Here is a 15,438-nt window from a genome sequence, read left to right on the forward strand (position 1 = left end):
TGATTAAAGCAACAGACCTCGGCTAATATGACTTTCACAATGGTGGACCATTTGAGGTGTTGGGTAATTTGTGTGTAAAAAAAACCAAGTATGAGCTGAGTAGCCCTGAAGCCCAAGCAGCCCTTTACGAAAGCAGAAGGGCGGGAGACCCTTCCTATTGGCTGGGGTAGGTACCCAGAAGGCTGGCGGTCACATAAAAGGCAGGACCCACTGCAGTCAGTCCCCACCTCCAGTTCCAGGGTGCAAGCCAAAACAGCAAAAAAGGAAGATGGCCAGAACACTGGCTTTTTCCCTCCTGGGTTTTGTGGTCGTATGTGCTGTGCATGGAATATTTATGGACAGACTTTCTTCCAAGAAGCTCTGTGCAGATGACGACTGTGTCTGTAAGGACTTTTTTATGCTTTTCATTATCTATTATAATTGAAATATAATTGAAATATATAATTAAAAACATATCCACTGACAGTATAAAATCAAATTGTACTTTGAAGTCAGTCTTCTGCAGTGTGTTAGCTTGGTCTCCCCCGGCCTGCACGCTGGGGTCTTACTGGGGAGAGTTCACTTGGCTAAAGCTCGGCTGCAGCTTTCATAGCCAACTGTTGTTAAATTGACTCCAGCTGTAAACTGGGAGGGTCCAGGCCCTCTGATTTCCTGGTTTGTCTAACATACTTTGCGTTTTTACTGTTATAAAATTCAGGAGCCTAAAATGTGGTCATTTCTATTTTTTTTCCTTCCAGATACTATTTCTCTGGCTAGAGCTCAAGAAGATTATAATGCCCCAGACTGTAGATTCATTAACGTGAGAAAAGGGCAGCAGATCTATGTTTACTCAAAGCTGGTAAAAGAAAATGAAGCTGGAGAATTTTGGGCTGGCAGTGTAAGATAAGATAATTAAAATAGACGCCTGTTGACACCGTACCCCTAATTGGTCCTTGATTTGCAACCTTCATTCCAGGCTAAGGCTTAAAACTAACAATTAAGAATGAAGCAGAGACTGTAGGTGGAAATGCAGAGATTCCGTTATATTTGCTGTTACTGTATTTTAAAGAAATAAAGATAACTTCAGAACAAAACCAAACGTAGGTTAACATGATGTTTTGGCAATAGTCAAACATATGGAGGCTTCATCAATCTAAAGTTTAAGTCTCATTCAGAAACGTCTGAGAAGATTTGCCAAGTAGAAGGCACATGTGTTGGCAGTCAGTCTGAGCTTTGGCATTCTTTTTGGAAAGTTTTGCACCCTCTTTAATTCCAAAGAATCTGCTTTCTTCAGTTCGAATACCCAAGGATGAACGCTGGGGAGGATGAAGTATAGTTGATTTTCTGTTCTTATCTGCAGCCCCAAAGGGTGGTTCTAAAGTAATGCAGGATTAAAGTTAAATTAATTCAAGTATCCATTCATTTGAATTGTTAAAATCTAAGAAACACACGTTCTTCTTCTTTTTTTTGAGACTCACTCTGTTGCTGTGGGTATAGTACTGTGGTGTCATAGCTCACAGCAACCTCAAACTTTTGGACTCAAGTGATCCTCTTGCCTCAGTCTCCCTAGTAGTTTGGACTACAGGCTCTCTCCATGATGTTGGCTAGTTTTCCTAGGCTGGTCTCTAACTCCTGAGTTCAAGGAATCCACCCAGCTCATACTCCCAGAGTGCCAGGATTACAGGCACGAGCCACTGCATCTGGCCCACATGTTCTTTAAAAGCATTTCTAGTAACTGACTTTAAAAAAAAAAAGTCATTTTCTTATTTATTTATGAATTTCAAAAAGATTTCAGGCAACTCGCAATATTGCATGAAATAGAGTTACATTAGAGTAGTGAGTTGAGTGAGATTAGGCCAAGACAGATCAGACCCACAGCTCCTGGGGGTCAGCTTAGTGCTATGAGTGAACTTTACATTTGGCTCTGAGCTTCCTGGAGCTCAGTGAAAGGGAGATGTAGGCAGCTATGTAATTTTCATTATCTGCAGAAATGCCTGAGAGTTTGTCAGGAGACTCTTAAATCAGCTTCCCCCTGACCACTACTCTTCTGGGCACTCAGGTCTATGGTGATGACCAGGATGAGATGGGAATCGTGGGTTATTTCCCCAGCAACTTGGTCAAGGAGCAACGTGTGTATCAGGAAGCCACCAAGGAAGTTCCCACCACGGTAAGGATCTCAGCGACGACCAGAAAAGGATTCAGATTCTGAGTATCATAGGCTGGTGTTAAAGTTGCATCATGCTTACAAGATATATAGAATTTGCAAGATATGTAGACCCAAACTCCAACATCCGGTGGAGACCCTTCTGAGATAGTGAAGATGGGGGACCAACTACTGTCGGTGGTAAAGGATGAGTGAACTTTCTCTATACAACCCCCTTTTATTTTATCTCATATTTTTTTTGTTTCACCATTTTTTCCTTTTTTTAACTTTACTTTTCTCAGCTTTATCGAAGTATATTGACAAGTAAAAATCACACGTATTTCAAGTGTACAAATGTGTTGATAGATATGTACATTGTGAAATGATCGTCACAACCAAGTAAGTTAACATAGTCATCACCGTGTGTGTGTGTGTGTGTGTGTGTGTGTGTGTGTGTGGACAGCACTTAACATCTACCCTCTCAGCAAATTTCAGGTATTCCATACAGGGCCCTTTTTGTTTGAGATGGACGTTATCCTCAAAAGGAGTTCATGTCGCAAGAAAAGAAATCAAAATGCTTTTAACTGACTCTTACTGATGGTTTACACTTACTTGCTTTAAGGATAGGCTGGGGAAAAACTTAGCACCTATTTTTGATAAAATCAAAATATTCTAGAAAAATCTTTAAATGCCTCATTTTGTGGTAGATAGGCTCTATTTCTGTATGAGAGATATCGTGCTCTTCCCAATGCCCTGAGGTCCTGTAAGCTCAGGACAGAAATAAAAGGTCCTTCCTGAGCTCCTTTGGCAGAAGCTTGCTTTGAAGTGATTCTCCTGGAGCTAATTGCGCTGCTTCAAACATCACCCAGTCTTCATAAATGGGACTCACTTGTCATCGCTTCTTAGCATACAGCTTAAGTCTGTCAAATAACCACAAATTAAAAGTTTATTCGAGGACCTTCATTTTAAGTAGTTTTTGACTTACAGCGATAATTATCTCAGACTCTTTGGAGGTCAACCTTTACTTATTTTAAATCTGAATTTCTATTTGACGAAATATGATTTTAAATAAAGAATCTAAATCTGTCTTCTGGCCCAGTCTGCTCAGTTAAAAAAAATACATATACAATCTATATATTTTGCTTTTGTTTTTGTTTTCAGGATATTGACTTCTTCTGTGAATAAGAAATTATTTAAAACTGCAGACAGAAAGAAAACACCAAAAATAAAGAAAAAAAGCCAAAATAACCCTCAAACACATGTCTTAATTTTCTGACTGTTATGTCAAGCATTTGTTATTTCTTCGGAGTTGGAGATGGTGAAAGAGGATTTTCAACTCAGTCTTGGTTCCTGCTGGCCTGGGCTTCCCACACACTGGAGCGTGGGAGACACTGGGCTAAACGCATACATTGAAACAGAGAATTGTTTTTCAATGGGGGTACATACAAAACAGGGTGTATTTGTAGTTATTCTAATAGGAATTCTCAGCTCTTTAACTCCCTGTCTGTAAGCTTCTGGTTCATAGGTCTCCCCTTTGGACACAATATTTTCTACTTATTTCTCTTCTGGTTAATTGGAGTATTAATAATGTATCTAAAGGGGCATATCATCAAAGAATATTCTATCATTTTTGTTGTTTTTAATATTTGATGCCTTTGGAAGGTGGAGCTGTTAGGGGAAGAAAAATGCTTTTGGAACCCACAGACGCTTGGACGATGTCTCTAAATCTCTCTTTTAGAAAAGTCTCAACAGTGAGTGTGTTTGAATAACTTTACCTTCTAAGTGATCAATTTGCCTCTCTCTGGGTTTAAATAAGTGTGTGTATATATAACAGGGGAAGGCAGTTTATGGAACAGTTTTCCCTAATATACACAGTCCATGGAGGGTGCTTTTCAAGCTTTGAGTCATCAAAAGACACAACAAGAAAGGTCTATGGGTTATTTTCTTTGCTTCTCTTTCAACTCTGAATTTCCTTTTCCTGCGCAAATTCCTTCAGTCTGGTGTGATGTATCAAGAAATCCACTGAGGGGAAGCAGGATTGTGGTCCTGATGGGCCCTGCAGTTATTCTATATTTAGCTGGAAATGTGCTTTGATTGTGTCATTAATGTAATTCTTTTGATGTAGTCTTGAGTTTTTGTTTACATGTAATTAAAATGTCTGCACTATACTCAAAATATCTTCACAAGTTCCGAGCTTTATTTTTCAGATTTTTCATGTGAGGGTATAAAAGTTTGGGGGACCTGGGAGTGGGGTTTGTTTTCCAGTTGTTGGTGGTCTGGATGTCCAGCAGGGACAAAGAAGAGAACAGAAGGGCATGTATGACCAGCCAGAGACTTGGGCCCCCGCATCATGTTTTAGCTGTGTCCATTGTGACTTTGGGTGAATATCTTTTTACCAAATTCTACAGAGGTCAGTCAAGTAAAATGGCACCAAGAAGCAAAGCCAAATAGAACACCCGCAGTTCACCTGTCCCAGCCTCACCCAAATACACCAAGTATGAGGTATTTACTTTGGTTCTGCTTCTATCTGCCTCGCACTTGCTGCCCTCCCCTTTCCAAGCCTCCCAGCGCCCCCATGGCACCCAGCTGTCTGGCTCAGGCCTCCAGCTTCACTCCTCTTGGGGCCTCCCCAGTGGAAGTCCCTCCCGCCCTAGTCAGCTCCCACCCACCAGGACTGGAAAGTCCTTGACTGATTCCTGGTGGCTCATCTGCATTAAAAGACAGCACTTATAAGACTTGAAACATCACCACCATCCTCTAAAAATGCGAAGGGCCACCGTGGGCGGCACCTGGGCTCTGGATAGATCTCTGTCCCCTGCATGTCTCCTGGTCAGAGCATGCAATTTTTTTTTTTTTTTTAAGACAGAGCCTCAAGCTGTCCCCCTGGGTAGAGTGCTGTGGCATCACAGCTCACAGCAACCTCCAACTCATGGGCTCAAGCGAGTCTCTTGCCTCAGCCTCCCAAGCAGCTGGGACCACAGGCACCCACCACAACGCCTGACTATTTTTTGGTTGCAGCCATTATTGTTGTTTGGCGGGACCTGGCTGGATTCGAACCCGCCACCTTCGGTGTATGTGGCTGGTGCCTTAGCCACTTGAGCCACAGGCATCGAGCCAGAATGTGCAATTTTAACAAGATCCTTGGGGATTCCTGTTTGTGCACATTAAAGACTGAGAAATACCGATTGTGGTTCCCTCCTCTCATTGTGCAGATACAGAAATACACAAAGCTCTAGAGAATCTGGGAAAGGAAGCAACTCTCCCACAGCCGCGATGTTCCTGTCAGTTCTTTCCCCACCATATCGTAGGCTCAGCTGTGGCTCTCCGTGGGCTCTACCCAGAGAGAAGGAGACGCTGAGTGATGCCAGACTGAGAGTTTGGGGGAAAATGAGGCCTTCTGGGGCCACTTCCCAGTTGAGGAATCTTTCTTCTTCCTTTTCCACTCAGACCAAAGGCATGTGAACACCTCTAAGAGGAGCCAGGCCTGTAATCCTAACACTCTGGGAGGCCGGGTTGGGTAGATTGCTTGTGCTCGGGAGTTTGAGACCAGTCTAAGCAAGACTGAGACTCTGTCTCTACTGAAAATAGAAACATTAGCTGGGAGTTACTCGGGAGGCTGAGGCAAGAGAATTGCCTAAGCTCAGGAGCTGGAAGTTGCTATGAGCTGTAATGCCACAGCACTCTACCGAGGGCAACAAAGTGAGACTCTATCTCTAAAAAAAAAAAAAACAGTAATCAAGAAAAATTAGCTGGGCATTGTGGTAGGTGCCTCCCTAGCTACTTGGGAGGCTAAGGCAGGAGGATCACTCAAACCCATGAGTTTGAGGTTGCTGTCAGCTGGGTTGACACCATGGCACTCTACCTAGGGGGACAGAATGAGACTGTCTCAAAAAAAATCAAAGCCTGGTGAGCCGGGAATCTAATCTGGTTAGGCTTCCTCGATAGGCCAAGGTAAGTGACATGTGTCTCTTTTCTCTCTCTTAAATAAATATACATTTTAAGCTGCCCACCTTTTTTGCTCTAGTCTCTTGATCTGTACCGGTTAGTTGGTTACCTGAATACCTGCAACCCAGCTCCATCCTGGAGAGCCCCTCAAACTCATTCTGTTTTAGCTGCGTTACACTGAGAAGCTCCAGAGTCTCACTTGCCTTTTCCAGTTTTATGTACTTCAGATCTTCCTGACCCTCAGATGACCAAAGACTGATCAAAAAAGATTGAACAGACCAGGGAAGTAGCTGTCTTTGGTTCTGTGAGACAGTTAATTCAGTTTAGGAAGGGTGAAATTTTACTGTGCGACCTTACTGCCTCCTGTGGGAGGGAAACAAGATAGTCAGTCCTCCACCTCCACCTTGCAGACTGTGGGAGTAAGATTTCCACCTAGGGAAGAAATAAGAACCAACACAGGCAGTAGGGCGCCAGCGCCATATACTGGGGGTGGTGGGTTCAAGCCCGGCCTTGGCCAAAACTGCAAAAAAAAAAAAAAAAAAAAAGAACCAACACAGGGCAGAGGATGTGGGCAGGGAGGTTTCATGAGCCAACTCAGGGCAAGTGGCAGACTTTGCCAGGAGCAAGAAGAGGCGCCCAGCACAGGTGAGATAAGCAGAGAAACTGATAAGAAGTAGAAGGCATGATACTATGGCACTCTACCCAGGGGGACAGAATCAGACTGTCTCAAAAAAATCAAAGCCTGGTGAGCCGGGAATCTAATCTTGTAGGCTTCCTTGCTAGGCCAAGCTATGGCACATGCTGGAAGGCAATGAGATGAAATCATGTTTAAAGGAGATGTGTTGGGTGGTACTGGTGGCTCAGAAAAGTCAGGAGATCATAAAAGACACAAGACATCTTAGAGCTTTACAATAACTGGGCTTCCGTTTCCTAGCTGTGTGAGCTTGGGTAAGGTCCCGTCCTCAGTGAGCCTCCATTTTCTTGACTATAAATGAAGGTAACACGTCTTATTTGCTGGTGTGTTATGAGGATCAAATACAACATGTGTATAGGCCTGGATATCATGGGTCCATAGTGGCAGCCACCATTATTTGGCCTTTTAGGGCTGGGTGAAAAATTACCTCCCTCTCCCTCAAGAGTTGCTGCTATAATCATCACAGATACATCACAGCAAAAGATTGCAGTTACTGATTCAGACTATCTGGAATTTCTAATCAAGGATATTTGCAATACTTTGATAACTCACACATTTTTGTAGTTTCTTTCTTTCTTTTTTTTTTTTTTTAACAAAATCACTTGAAATTACCTACAATATCCCAGTCATTCCACTAGCAAGTTGGTGACATGGTGTGGAATGGATAATAAGCATATTTTTGATTTGATGTCCCAGTTCTGGCCATAGCCTTTTTGTTTTTAGAGATAGTCTTTCTGTCACCCAGGCTAGAGTGCATTCAGTGTCATCAGCCTTGCTCACAGAAGCCTCAAACCCTTAGGCTCAAGTGATCCTCCTGCCTCAGCCTCCCAAGTAGCTGGGACTATAGACCTCCGGCACCAGCTAGATTTTCTATTTTTAGTAGTGACAGGGTCTCGCTTTTGCTCTGACTGGTCTCAAACTCAAGGGATCCTCTGCATTGGCTTCGCAGAGTGCAAGAATTACAGGCGTGAGCCACTCACTGCTGCTGGCCTTGGCCACAGCCCTTTATCAACACCAACACTGAGGGGCTCCACACTTTATAAGGATCAACATATTAGGTTCTCTGTATTATTTGCATATCTTTGAGTCCTGCAGCTAGATGTGTGGTTGCATATAAACTAATTACATAGAGGCTGGACAAAGCAGGCTTTTCTTGTGTGCATATGGCCATCACAGCGAGATACGAACAGCATCACCTTTGGGGAAACCAATCTCAAAAAGGAATAAGAATGTGCGCACCTTAAGCGTTAAACAGTGTTTTTCAACCCTTTTTTATCTCACAGCACACTTGAACCTATAGTTAAACTTCCACAGCACTCTTTAAATTATGTTGATAAAAAAAAAAAGATTACAAAAAGAACACTTACTGTGCTTTGAATTTTTTCAAAAATATTTAAATTAATGATCTTTAAAATTTTTCACAACACACCTAAGCTCTGCTTGTGTGCCTTGACATATGGATTGAAAATCACTCCTTTAACAGCTAGATGACACTTGCTACCAGGATGTGGATACATAATGTGTATCATGGATACACATGCATCGTGGATCGTAACGTGGATACATAACGTGTGTCATGGATACACATGGATTGTGGATCGTAATGTGGATACATAACGTGTGTCATGGATACACATGGATCATGGATCATAACATGGATACAGAACGTGTGTCATGGATACACATGGATCGTGGATCATAACGTGGGTACATAACATGTATCATGGATACACATGGATCATGGATCATAGTGTGGATACATAGAGTGTGTCATGGATACACATGGATCATGGATCATAACGTGGATACATAACGTGTGTCATGGATACACATGGATCGTGGATCATAACGTGCATATATAACGTGTATCACAGATACACATGGATTGTAACGTGGATACATAACGTGTATCATGGATACACATGGATCGTGGATCATAGTGTGGATACATAGCGTGTGTCATGGATACACATGGATCGTGGATCGTAATGTGGATACATAGCGTGTGTCATGGATACACATGGATCGTGGATCGTAATGTGGATACATAACGTGTATCATGGATACACGTGGATCGTGGATCATAACATGTATACATAACATCCTTCTGCTCTCTCCATGCTAGAAATCCAAGTCTCCAGCTGGACATTTTGAACCTCATTCTGGTGAAAGCCTTGTGCACAAGCCAAAGCACAGTGCCAGGCTGTGTGACCACCAAGAAGTGAAAACACCTCCATGGGCCACAGCAGGTGCCACCTGGAGACTGACATACTGTGGCATCTACTCATCCAAAAAATGATGCGTGGGTGTGGAATACACACTAATGAGAAATTCATTTTGGGTTGATGATTAGGTTGCATGATTTTATATTGGCTACACCTTTCCTTATGTGAAATGGTCCCATAATAAACACAAGTGATTTGAATAGGCTCTCTGTGATTGGTTCCACCATATTATGTCACAGTCAGTGCAACACATGTGATGGGGATCATTGAAGTTTTCACAGATCATTTGTAGGGAATAATGGCTCAGCCCTCTTTTGTTTGTGGGACTACATCATGTCACCTAACCTCTTGCTTCTCAATTCACTCATGCGTAAAGTGGGGATAATGATGCCTTGGGAGTAATTATGAGGATGTGACTATATGTGATATCAGCACAAAGCACAGGACCCAGCAGCTGTGTTATAAATGGTGGTGGAATTAGATTACAAAAAAGAGATTTTTAAAATATCTTAAAACCTTCAAGAACTGCATGCTTTTTTTTTTTTTTTTGAGACAGAGCTTCAATCTGTCGCCCCGGGTAGAGTGCTATGGCATCACAGCTCACAGCAACCTCCAACTCCTGGGCTCAAGCAATTCTCTTGCCTCCACCTTTCTAGTAGCTGGGATTACAGGCACCTGCCACAACGCCCTGCTATTTTTTGGTTGCAGACGTCATTGCTGTTTGGCGAGCCCAGGCTGGATTCGAACCCACCACCTTAGGTGTATGTGGCTGGTGCCTTAGCCACTTGAGCCACAGGTACCGAGCCAGAACTACATGCTTTTAAAAAGTGAATTAAAAATGTATTTTGAGCATGAATTATTTTCCAGAACATTCTTGTTTTTCTTCATAGTTTTTTTCTTGAGGTTTTCTGTCATGTGTGTTGTGACTATTTAGCACAACACACACACACACATATTTGAGCTTTACAGATGTTATTCTTTTTTTTTTTTTAGATAGAGTCCCATTTTGTCACCCTCAGTAGAGTGCCGTGGCATCACACAGTGCACAGCAACCTCCAACTCCTGGGCTTAGGCGATTCTCTTGCCTCAGCCTCCCGAGTAGCTGGGACTACAACAGATGTTATTCTTAAGGTCTGGGGTGACACATCTTTCCTGCCTTCATTATCTGGGAAGTGTCTCTGGCGCTCTGTCAAAGAAGTATTTTTTAAAAACCAATGCAAAAGAGAACACACTAGGAAGGTATGGTTCCTTATAAGCACCGGTTGTTCCTCCTTTAAATCCTTCCCTTCTTCTCTCTCTCTCTCCCGTCTATCTCCTGGCCCTGGAATGAATAATGTTGTCAATGGCAGGAAGCCGTCCTGACTCCCCCTGTGGTCCAACATGCAGCCAGTAGTGACATCCCTTGACTGTGTGACGTCATCTGACTTCAAGCTGTCCCTGTGAGCACTTGTCCTTGGAATGACTAATAAATAATTGGCCAGGGATTCTTTTGAGTAAATCCGTTAGTCCTGCAGAACCTATGAACACTGACCTGATTAGTTGGCCTGCACCTCTCTGCAGGATGTTTTGTTTCTAGGACATGGGCTGTTGACTCCCTGCGTTGGCTACTTCCTGGGAACAAACACTCAGCAAATGGCCAGGACAGGCAATTAAGGCAGGGCTTTGAGTACCTGCTGGAGCCTGCAAGCTCACCGTGAAGATCAGGCACATTGCTGCTGTCACATTGTCCCTTTTGTTAAAAGTTATGTCTCTTTTTCAAGGGTAGGTGGTTGAGATGGCTGCTTTTGTTTCCTGCAAAGCTGTACGAGGCATATTAGAAATCAGAATCCCCACCAGATATTAAGATTAGAAACCTATCCTTTAAATTCCTGACCATGAATTTATAAGCCTCTTTCTGAACCAGGCCTAGCAAGGAGTTTTCAGACTCGCCTTGTGAAATGGAGTAACTGAAGTAATTGTTGGAATTGTCAGGCCTTGGGTCGACTTCTGCCAGAAACATCTGGGTTACTGCAGTTTCCCCCAGACCCTGCCTTCTGACCCCAAACTGCTTCTGTGAAGACACAGTTTGTGTGAAAAATATTTGAGTCCCAGGCGATGTAGTTCTTTGTTCACACTGTGACTAACTCACCAGCAGTTTTCATGCAGTAACGGGTTAGAGAACCCTGGCGTATCTCCTGAAGTCGCCGAGAATGGTGACCCTCAGAGTGCCGGCCCCCTCGGCGTCCCCTGCTCCCCACCTTCCAGGAAGGTGACCTAGCATTTGCTTTTCATGTTCATTGGCTGTGGGGATGTGTGTGCCCTCGTGGATCAGATTCAATACCGAGAAATGTTAAGCTCATTCCTGTAGTATTTAAGCAAATCTCTGGAGGGGTTGGGTATTTCAGCTGTGAGTGGAGAGGAGAAATAGGAGCAAGCACTGGGAAGAAAATCTCATTTCTGAGACAATAAACCTCATTTCTCTGAAAGTGCTGGGAAAAAAATAGGAGGAGAAGAAATTGCTCAAGCTAATAATGTTCCTTGTTTTATCCTTGAAACACAATTTTCACCACATAAAGGCCTTCTAACGTCTTTTCAGCTGCATCACTTACAAAAACCATGTTGTATCAGTAATTTAATCAGAAAATTATGTATTTATTGATCCATAAGCTTTATATACTCTCCCGGTATAATCTAGCCCATTATTAACCAAGACAGAGAATGCTCCTCAACTCCTGATTTAAATATTTTTTTAAATGGAAATTACTTTTCTGTCACATGTGAGCAATTGCTTTGGTCACTTTTCTGGAGGGCATGCTACGCTAGGCAGCACGTTTGGGGGGTACAGGATGAGCCCCCCACCTCCTGCACCGCTCACCTCCTCTCCTACTCCCTTCTGTTCCCTGTTTCTGCCTTGGTCCTTTTCCTGGCCAAATGAATCCGTTGAGATGGGAATGCTAATTTATTCCAGCAATGCTGTGTCAAGCTGGAAAAAAATTGGCGATGCTGACTGGCTTGTAGATTTCTACAAAGCAATGCTGGAAACCCTGAGTCCTGGGCAGGTTTTCACCCAGGCGTTCCCCCAGTCCCCTGGCTGGGTCCGCAGTCCCTTCTGTGCGTTCTCTTCTGGCTCCCTCTTCTCCCCTCCCCTGTGACTCCAAAGTGATTTAAAGGCCTTTTTTTTTTTAATCTTCTCTCAGTTATTATTCTTAGAGCTGCCACAATGGATTAGCAGACAGCTTAAGCCCTGACTCCCGGGAGCCACAGCACACACGCGGGTTCCTGGGAACCGGCTTCAGCCAAGGCTCCAAGGGCAGTGGGTGGGAGGAAAGAGGTCAGGGAGCCTGCAGAGACCCAGGAACGGGCTGGAACGGCCGGTGTGCTCTGCAGGAATGGCTGAGGAATGTTACCTCAGTCACTCTGAGGAACATGTGTCCCCAAGCCCCACAGATACCGAAGTAGCCGAAAAGGGGTGTAGGGAGGGAATTAACGCTCTGCAGCGTTAGTTATAAGCAGCCTCTTGGTTGGGGCAGGGTCCCCATTCACAGACCGTGGGGTGAGGATCTATGTGCAGTGATTTACCAAAGAAATGGCTCCCAGGGAAACAGGGCTAGGTGACAGAGGCTGCAGGACAGGGAAGAGAAGGGAGCCCAGGCAGGCTTCCATCTCAGGCATCTCCATCCTAAAGATGGGGTGCAGGCTTCTGCCTGATCCCACAGGGTACTCCAGAGTCGCCAGGACGCAAGTCTGCTGGCCTGCGGGTCCCACGCGAAGGGCTGTAGTGAGGGCGCCCTTTCCTGGCAGCTCATAGACAAAGTGGTCTCAAGGCAGCGGCAGGCGCTGGTTATTGGAAACCAAGGCAGCCGAGGGAGGTGGGTAAAACACCCCCACGGCACCCCAGGATGTCGGGGTGTCGCACGACTCTGCCTGCTACGCCCGCCCTAGGTGAGGCGCTTTTCATTTCACTGCGTCTTCGCGCAGTCCGGTCCCGGCTACATCCTCTGGGAGTCGAGGGGCTAATCTAGCCTCAAATTTCCTTCTTGATTTTCTTCTGCGGACCCAGAAACTTTCCAATGCGCGAGTGAGACGCTTCGGTGGGACTCGGGCGCCCTCCAGTGGCTGGCCTGGGATCCGGGCTTCGGAGAGGCGTTTCGGAGCCGGAGTCTGCGGTGCAGGGAGCCCGCGGCGCTCGGCAGCGCGCAGAATCCTCGCGGTCAGGGCCGCAGTCCCGGAGGGACCCTCCACACCGGCCCCTCGCGCCGAGCACACCCAGGTGCGCTGTGAATAGCCCCTTCCTGCTGACCTTCTAAGCAGTCTGACTGACGTGAAAAGTCACACATCAGAGGGAAGCTGACATTTCACTTTCCCACCAGTTTGCGTGTTTGCTTTTGATTTGGAGCCCTGCAGAGTTTATAGATTTGTTTTAGTTGATACAATCCATTTATAGAAAAGCAGCCAAATAGCACCTGAGCTAGGAGTAGAAACTTTTCTAGGAAACAATGAACACAACCCCTCCTCTCCTCTGAGAGTGTCAGTGGTGGCTGAAGCCTGCCGAGTGTGATTAAAGTAAATCCGGAGTCTAATTTATCTAACAGGGTGGCTCTCCCGGGGCTATTTTGACACCCCACTCCCCCCCAACCCCTGCCCTCGAGGACATTAGGTGATTTCCAGAGACGTTTTTGATAGTCACCACTGGAAGGGGCACAGGTGGCATCTAGTAGTGAGGCCAGGGAGGGTGCTAACTAGCTAACCATGTTACAAAGAATAATCCAGACCCAGTGTTGGGGTGCCGGAATTGAGACATCCCACTCTAAGAGGTGATGATTAATCACAGGTCAATTTTGAAAGAACGACAAACTGGAAGAAGAATGAAGCGATTAGCCGTGTGTGTTTTCTGAGTCCAATCTGGGTGTATTGGGTAATGAGCCGTCAGGTAGGGCTGAGAAATCGGTCCGTGCGGGCTCTTCCCGGCACATCCCAGCGCATTGCCCAGGCAGTTGGCGCAGACAGACCAGACGCTCCATTGTGCGCTTGGCTTGCTGCGAATGAGCGCGGCAACCCTCTCTTCGGGATGCTGAACACGCTCCCTGTGCTTCACGCCGAGTCGCACACACCCTCACTCCCGACTTCACATTCCACCGGACGCCCTTCGCCAGCTCCGGGAGGCTGCGCTGTGAAGGGCCGACCCCGGGTGGGGGCTGCGCTGTGAAGGGCCGACCCCGGTGGGGGCTGAAGGCTCATTTCCATTTCTGCTGGGGCTGTTCTCCGTCTCCCCTGGAGGATTGCTTAATTGCTTTCAAACAGCTATCTCGTCCTAGCCTCACAGCTTCTTCCCAAAGATGATTACAACGTCCTATTATTTTTCCGAGTAAGAATAGCACCTCTTTCCCGCTCTCTAATGTATGCACTGTTGATTTCAATAGCGACAGCCGTCCCCACCCCCCATGGACCGCTCTTTTCCTTTATTTCCCCCTCCTTTGCTATCCTTTAACCTTGCTGGGCAAGCTTCCTGGGCACATAATCATAACTATAGACTCTGTATTGTGGAGACAATTAAAATTTAAACACTGTGCCTTTAGCCCAGTGTTGACACTTCCCATGGCTCTGAAAAAAATTACTTAAACACTAATAACTAGATGTGGGAAGGAGTTCTCGGAGCACTAATCACTTCTGAGACAGGCAGAAAGATATCACACAGTTCTCATCCGGTAGAATTGTGAGTTTCTTTGAAAGAGCTATATAATTGAAATCCCAAAGCCTCATTTTAAAAGTGTTGCTTTATCTCATATCCAAAGCATCCATGAATATGGATTTTTAAATGAAACTCAAACTTTTTATTCTACTCCAGATTGTTATTGCCCATAAGCTCAAACAGGGCTTGCATGATTTTTATTTTGCAAGTTGCTGTGGAATTTAAGTTTAAACAAAATAAAACATTCCCACCCTTCTTCCTAAAATTTCCCACCCTCGTGTGACATGGTATTGATTTCTTCAAAATTCAACCTAAGCAACAGCAAAGTCAAAGATGGCTACAATAGGAAGGAAGGGTTGGAAGTTGGGTTTGAGCACTCCCACGCCTTCTCCCCTCCTGAGATGTGGGGAAGAGGGAGTGTCGCAGGTGAAACAAATGGGTGAGCTGCAAAATGTCACGGTGTTAACCAGTAGGCAAGCGCTCAAAGACACCGCTGCCCCCAGTGTGGGGCTTCTGCGCCATGCGCTGGGCTGCAGAATGTGGCTCAGACAGGGAAATACACCTGAGATTTCTTACTGCTTACTTCCTCGAATCTAGGTCTCCTGATCAGTCGAAGAGGCTTCAACTAGCCGTGCAGACCCATGACTGATCCTCTCAAGGACAGATAAAGAAGTTCAAACAACAGAAAGGTAGCAGGGTGGGTGCTGCTGATCCCTGATGACCTAGATTCAAGGAAGTAAGAACTCATTGGTGGAGTTCCCAGTCTGGGCCACATTCTCCAGTC

General features: G+C 45.1%; 1 protein-coding gene across 1 annotated transcript; it reads left to right on the forward strand.

The window, feature by feature from the left end:
• The first annotated feature begins 222 nt into the window (after positions 1-222).
• OTOR (otoraplin) lies at positions 223-3,399 on the forward strand. Its single transcript, XM_003801318.2, has 4 exons — positions 223-383; positions 738-877; positions 2,039-2,146; positions 3,284-3,399. Exons 1-4 carry the CDS (start codon positions 269-271, stop codon positions 3,305-3,307), a joined length of 387 nt encoding a protein of 128 aa, XP_003801366.1. The 5' UTR covers positions 223-268; the 3' UTR covers positions 3,308-3,399.
• The last annotated feature ends 12,039 nt before the right edge of the window (positions 3,400-15,438 follow it).

Source organism: Otolemur garnettii, unplaced genomic scaffold (assembly GCF_000181295.1).
Source record: "Otolemur garnettii isolate 467f Iridium unplaced genomic scaffold, OtoGar3 scaffold00208, whole genome shotgun sequence".
Lineage (NCBI taxonomy): Eukaryota > Metazoa > Chordata > Mammalia > Primates > Galagidae > Otolemur > Otolemur garnettii.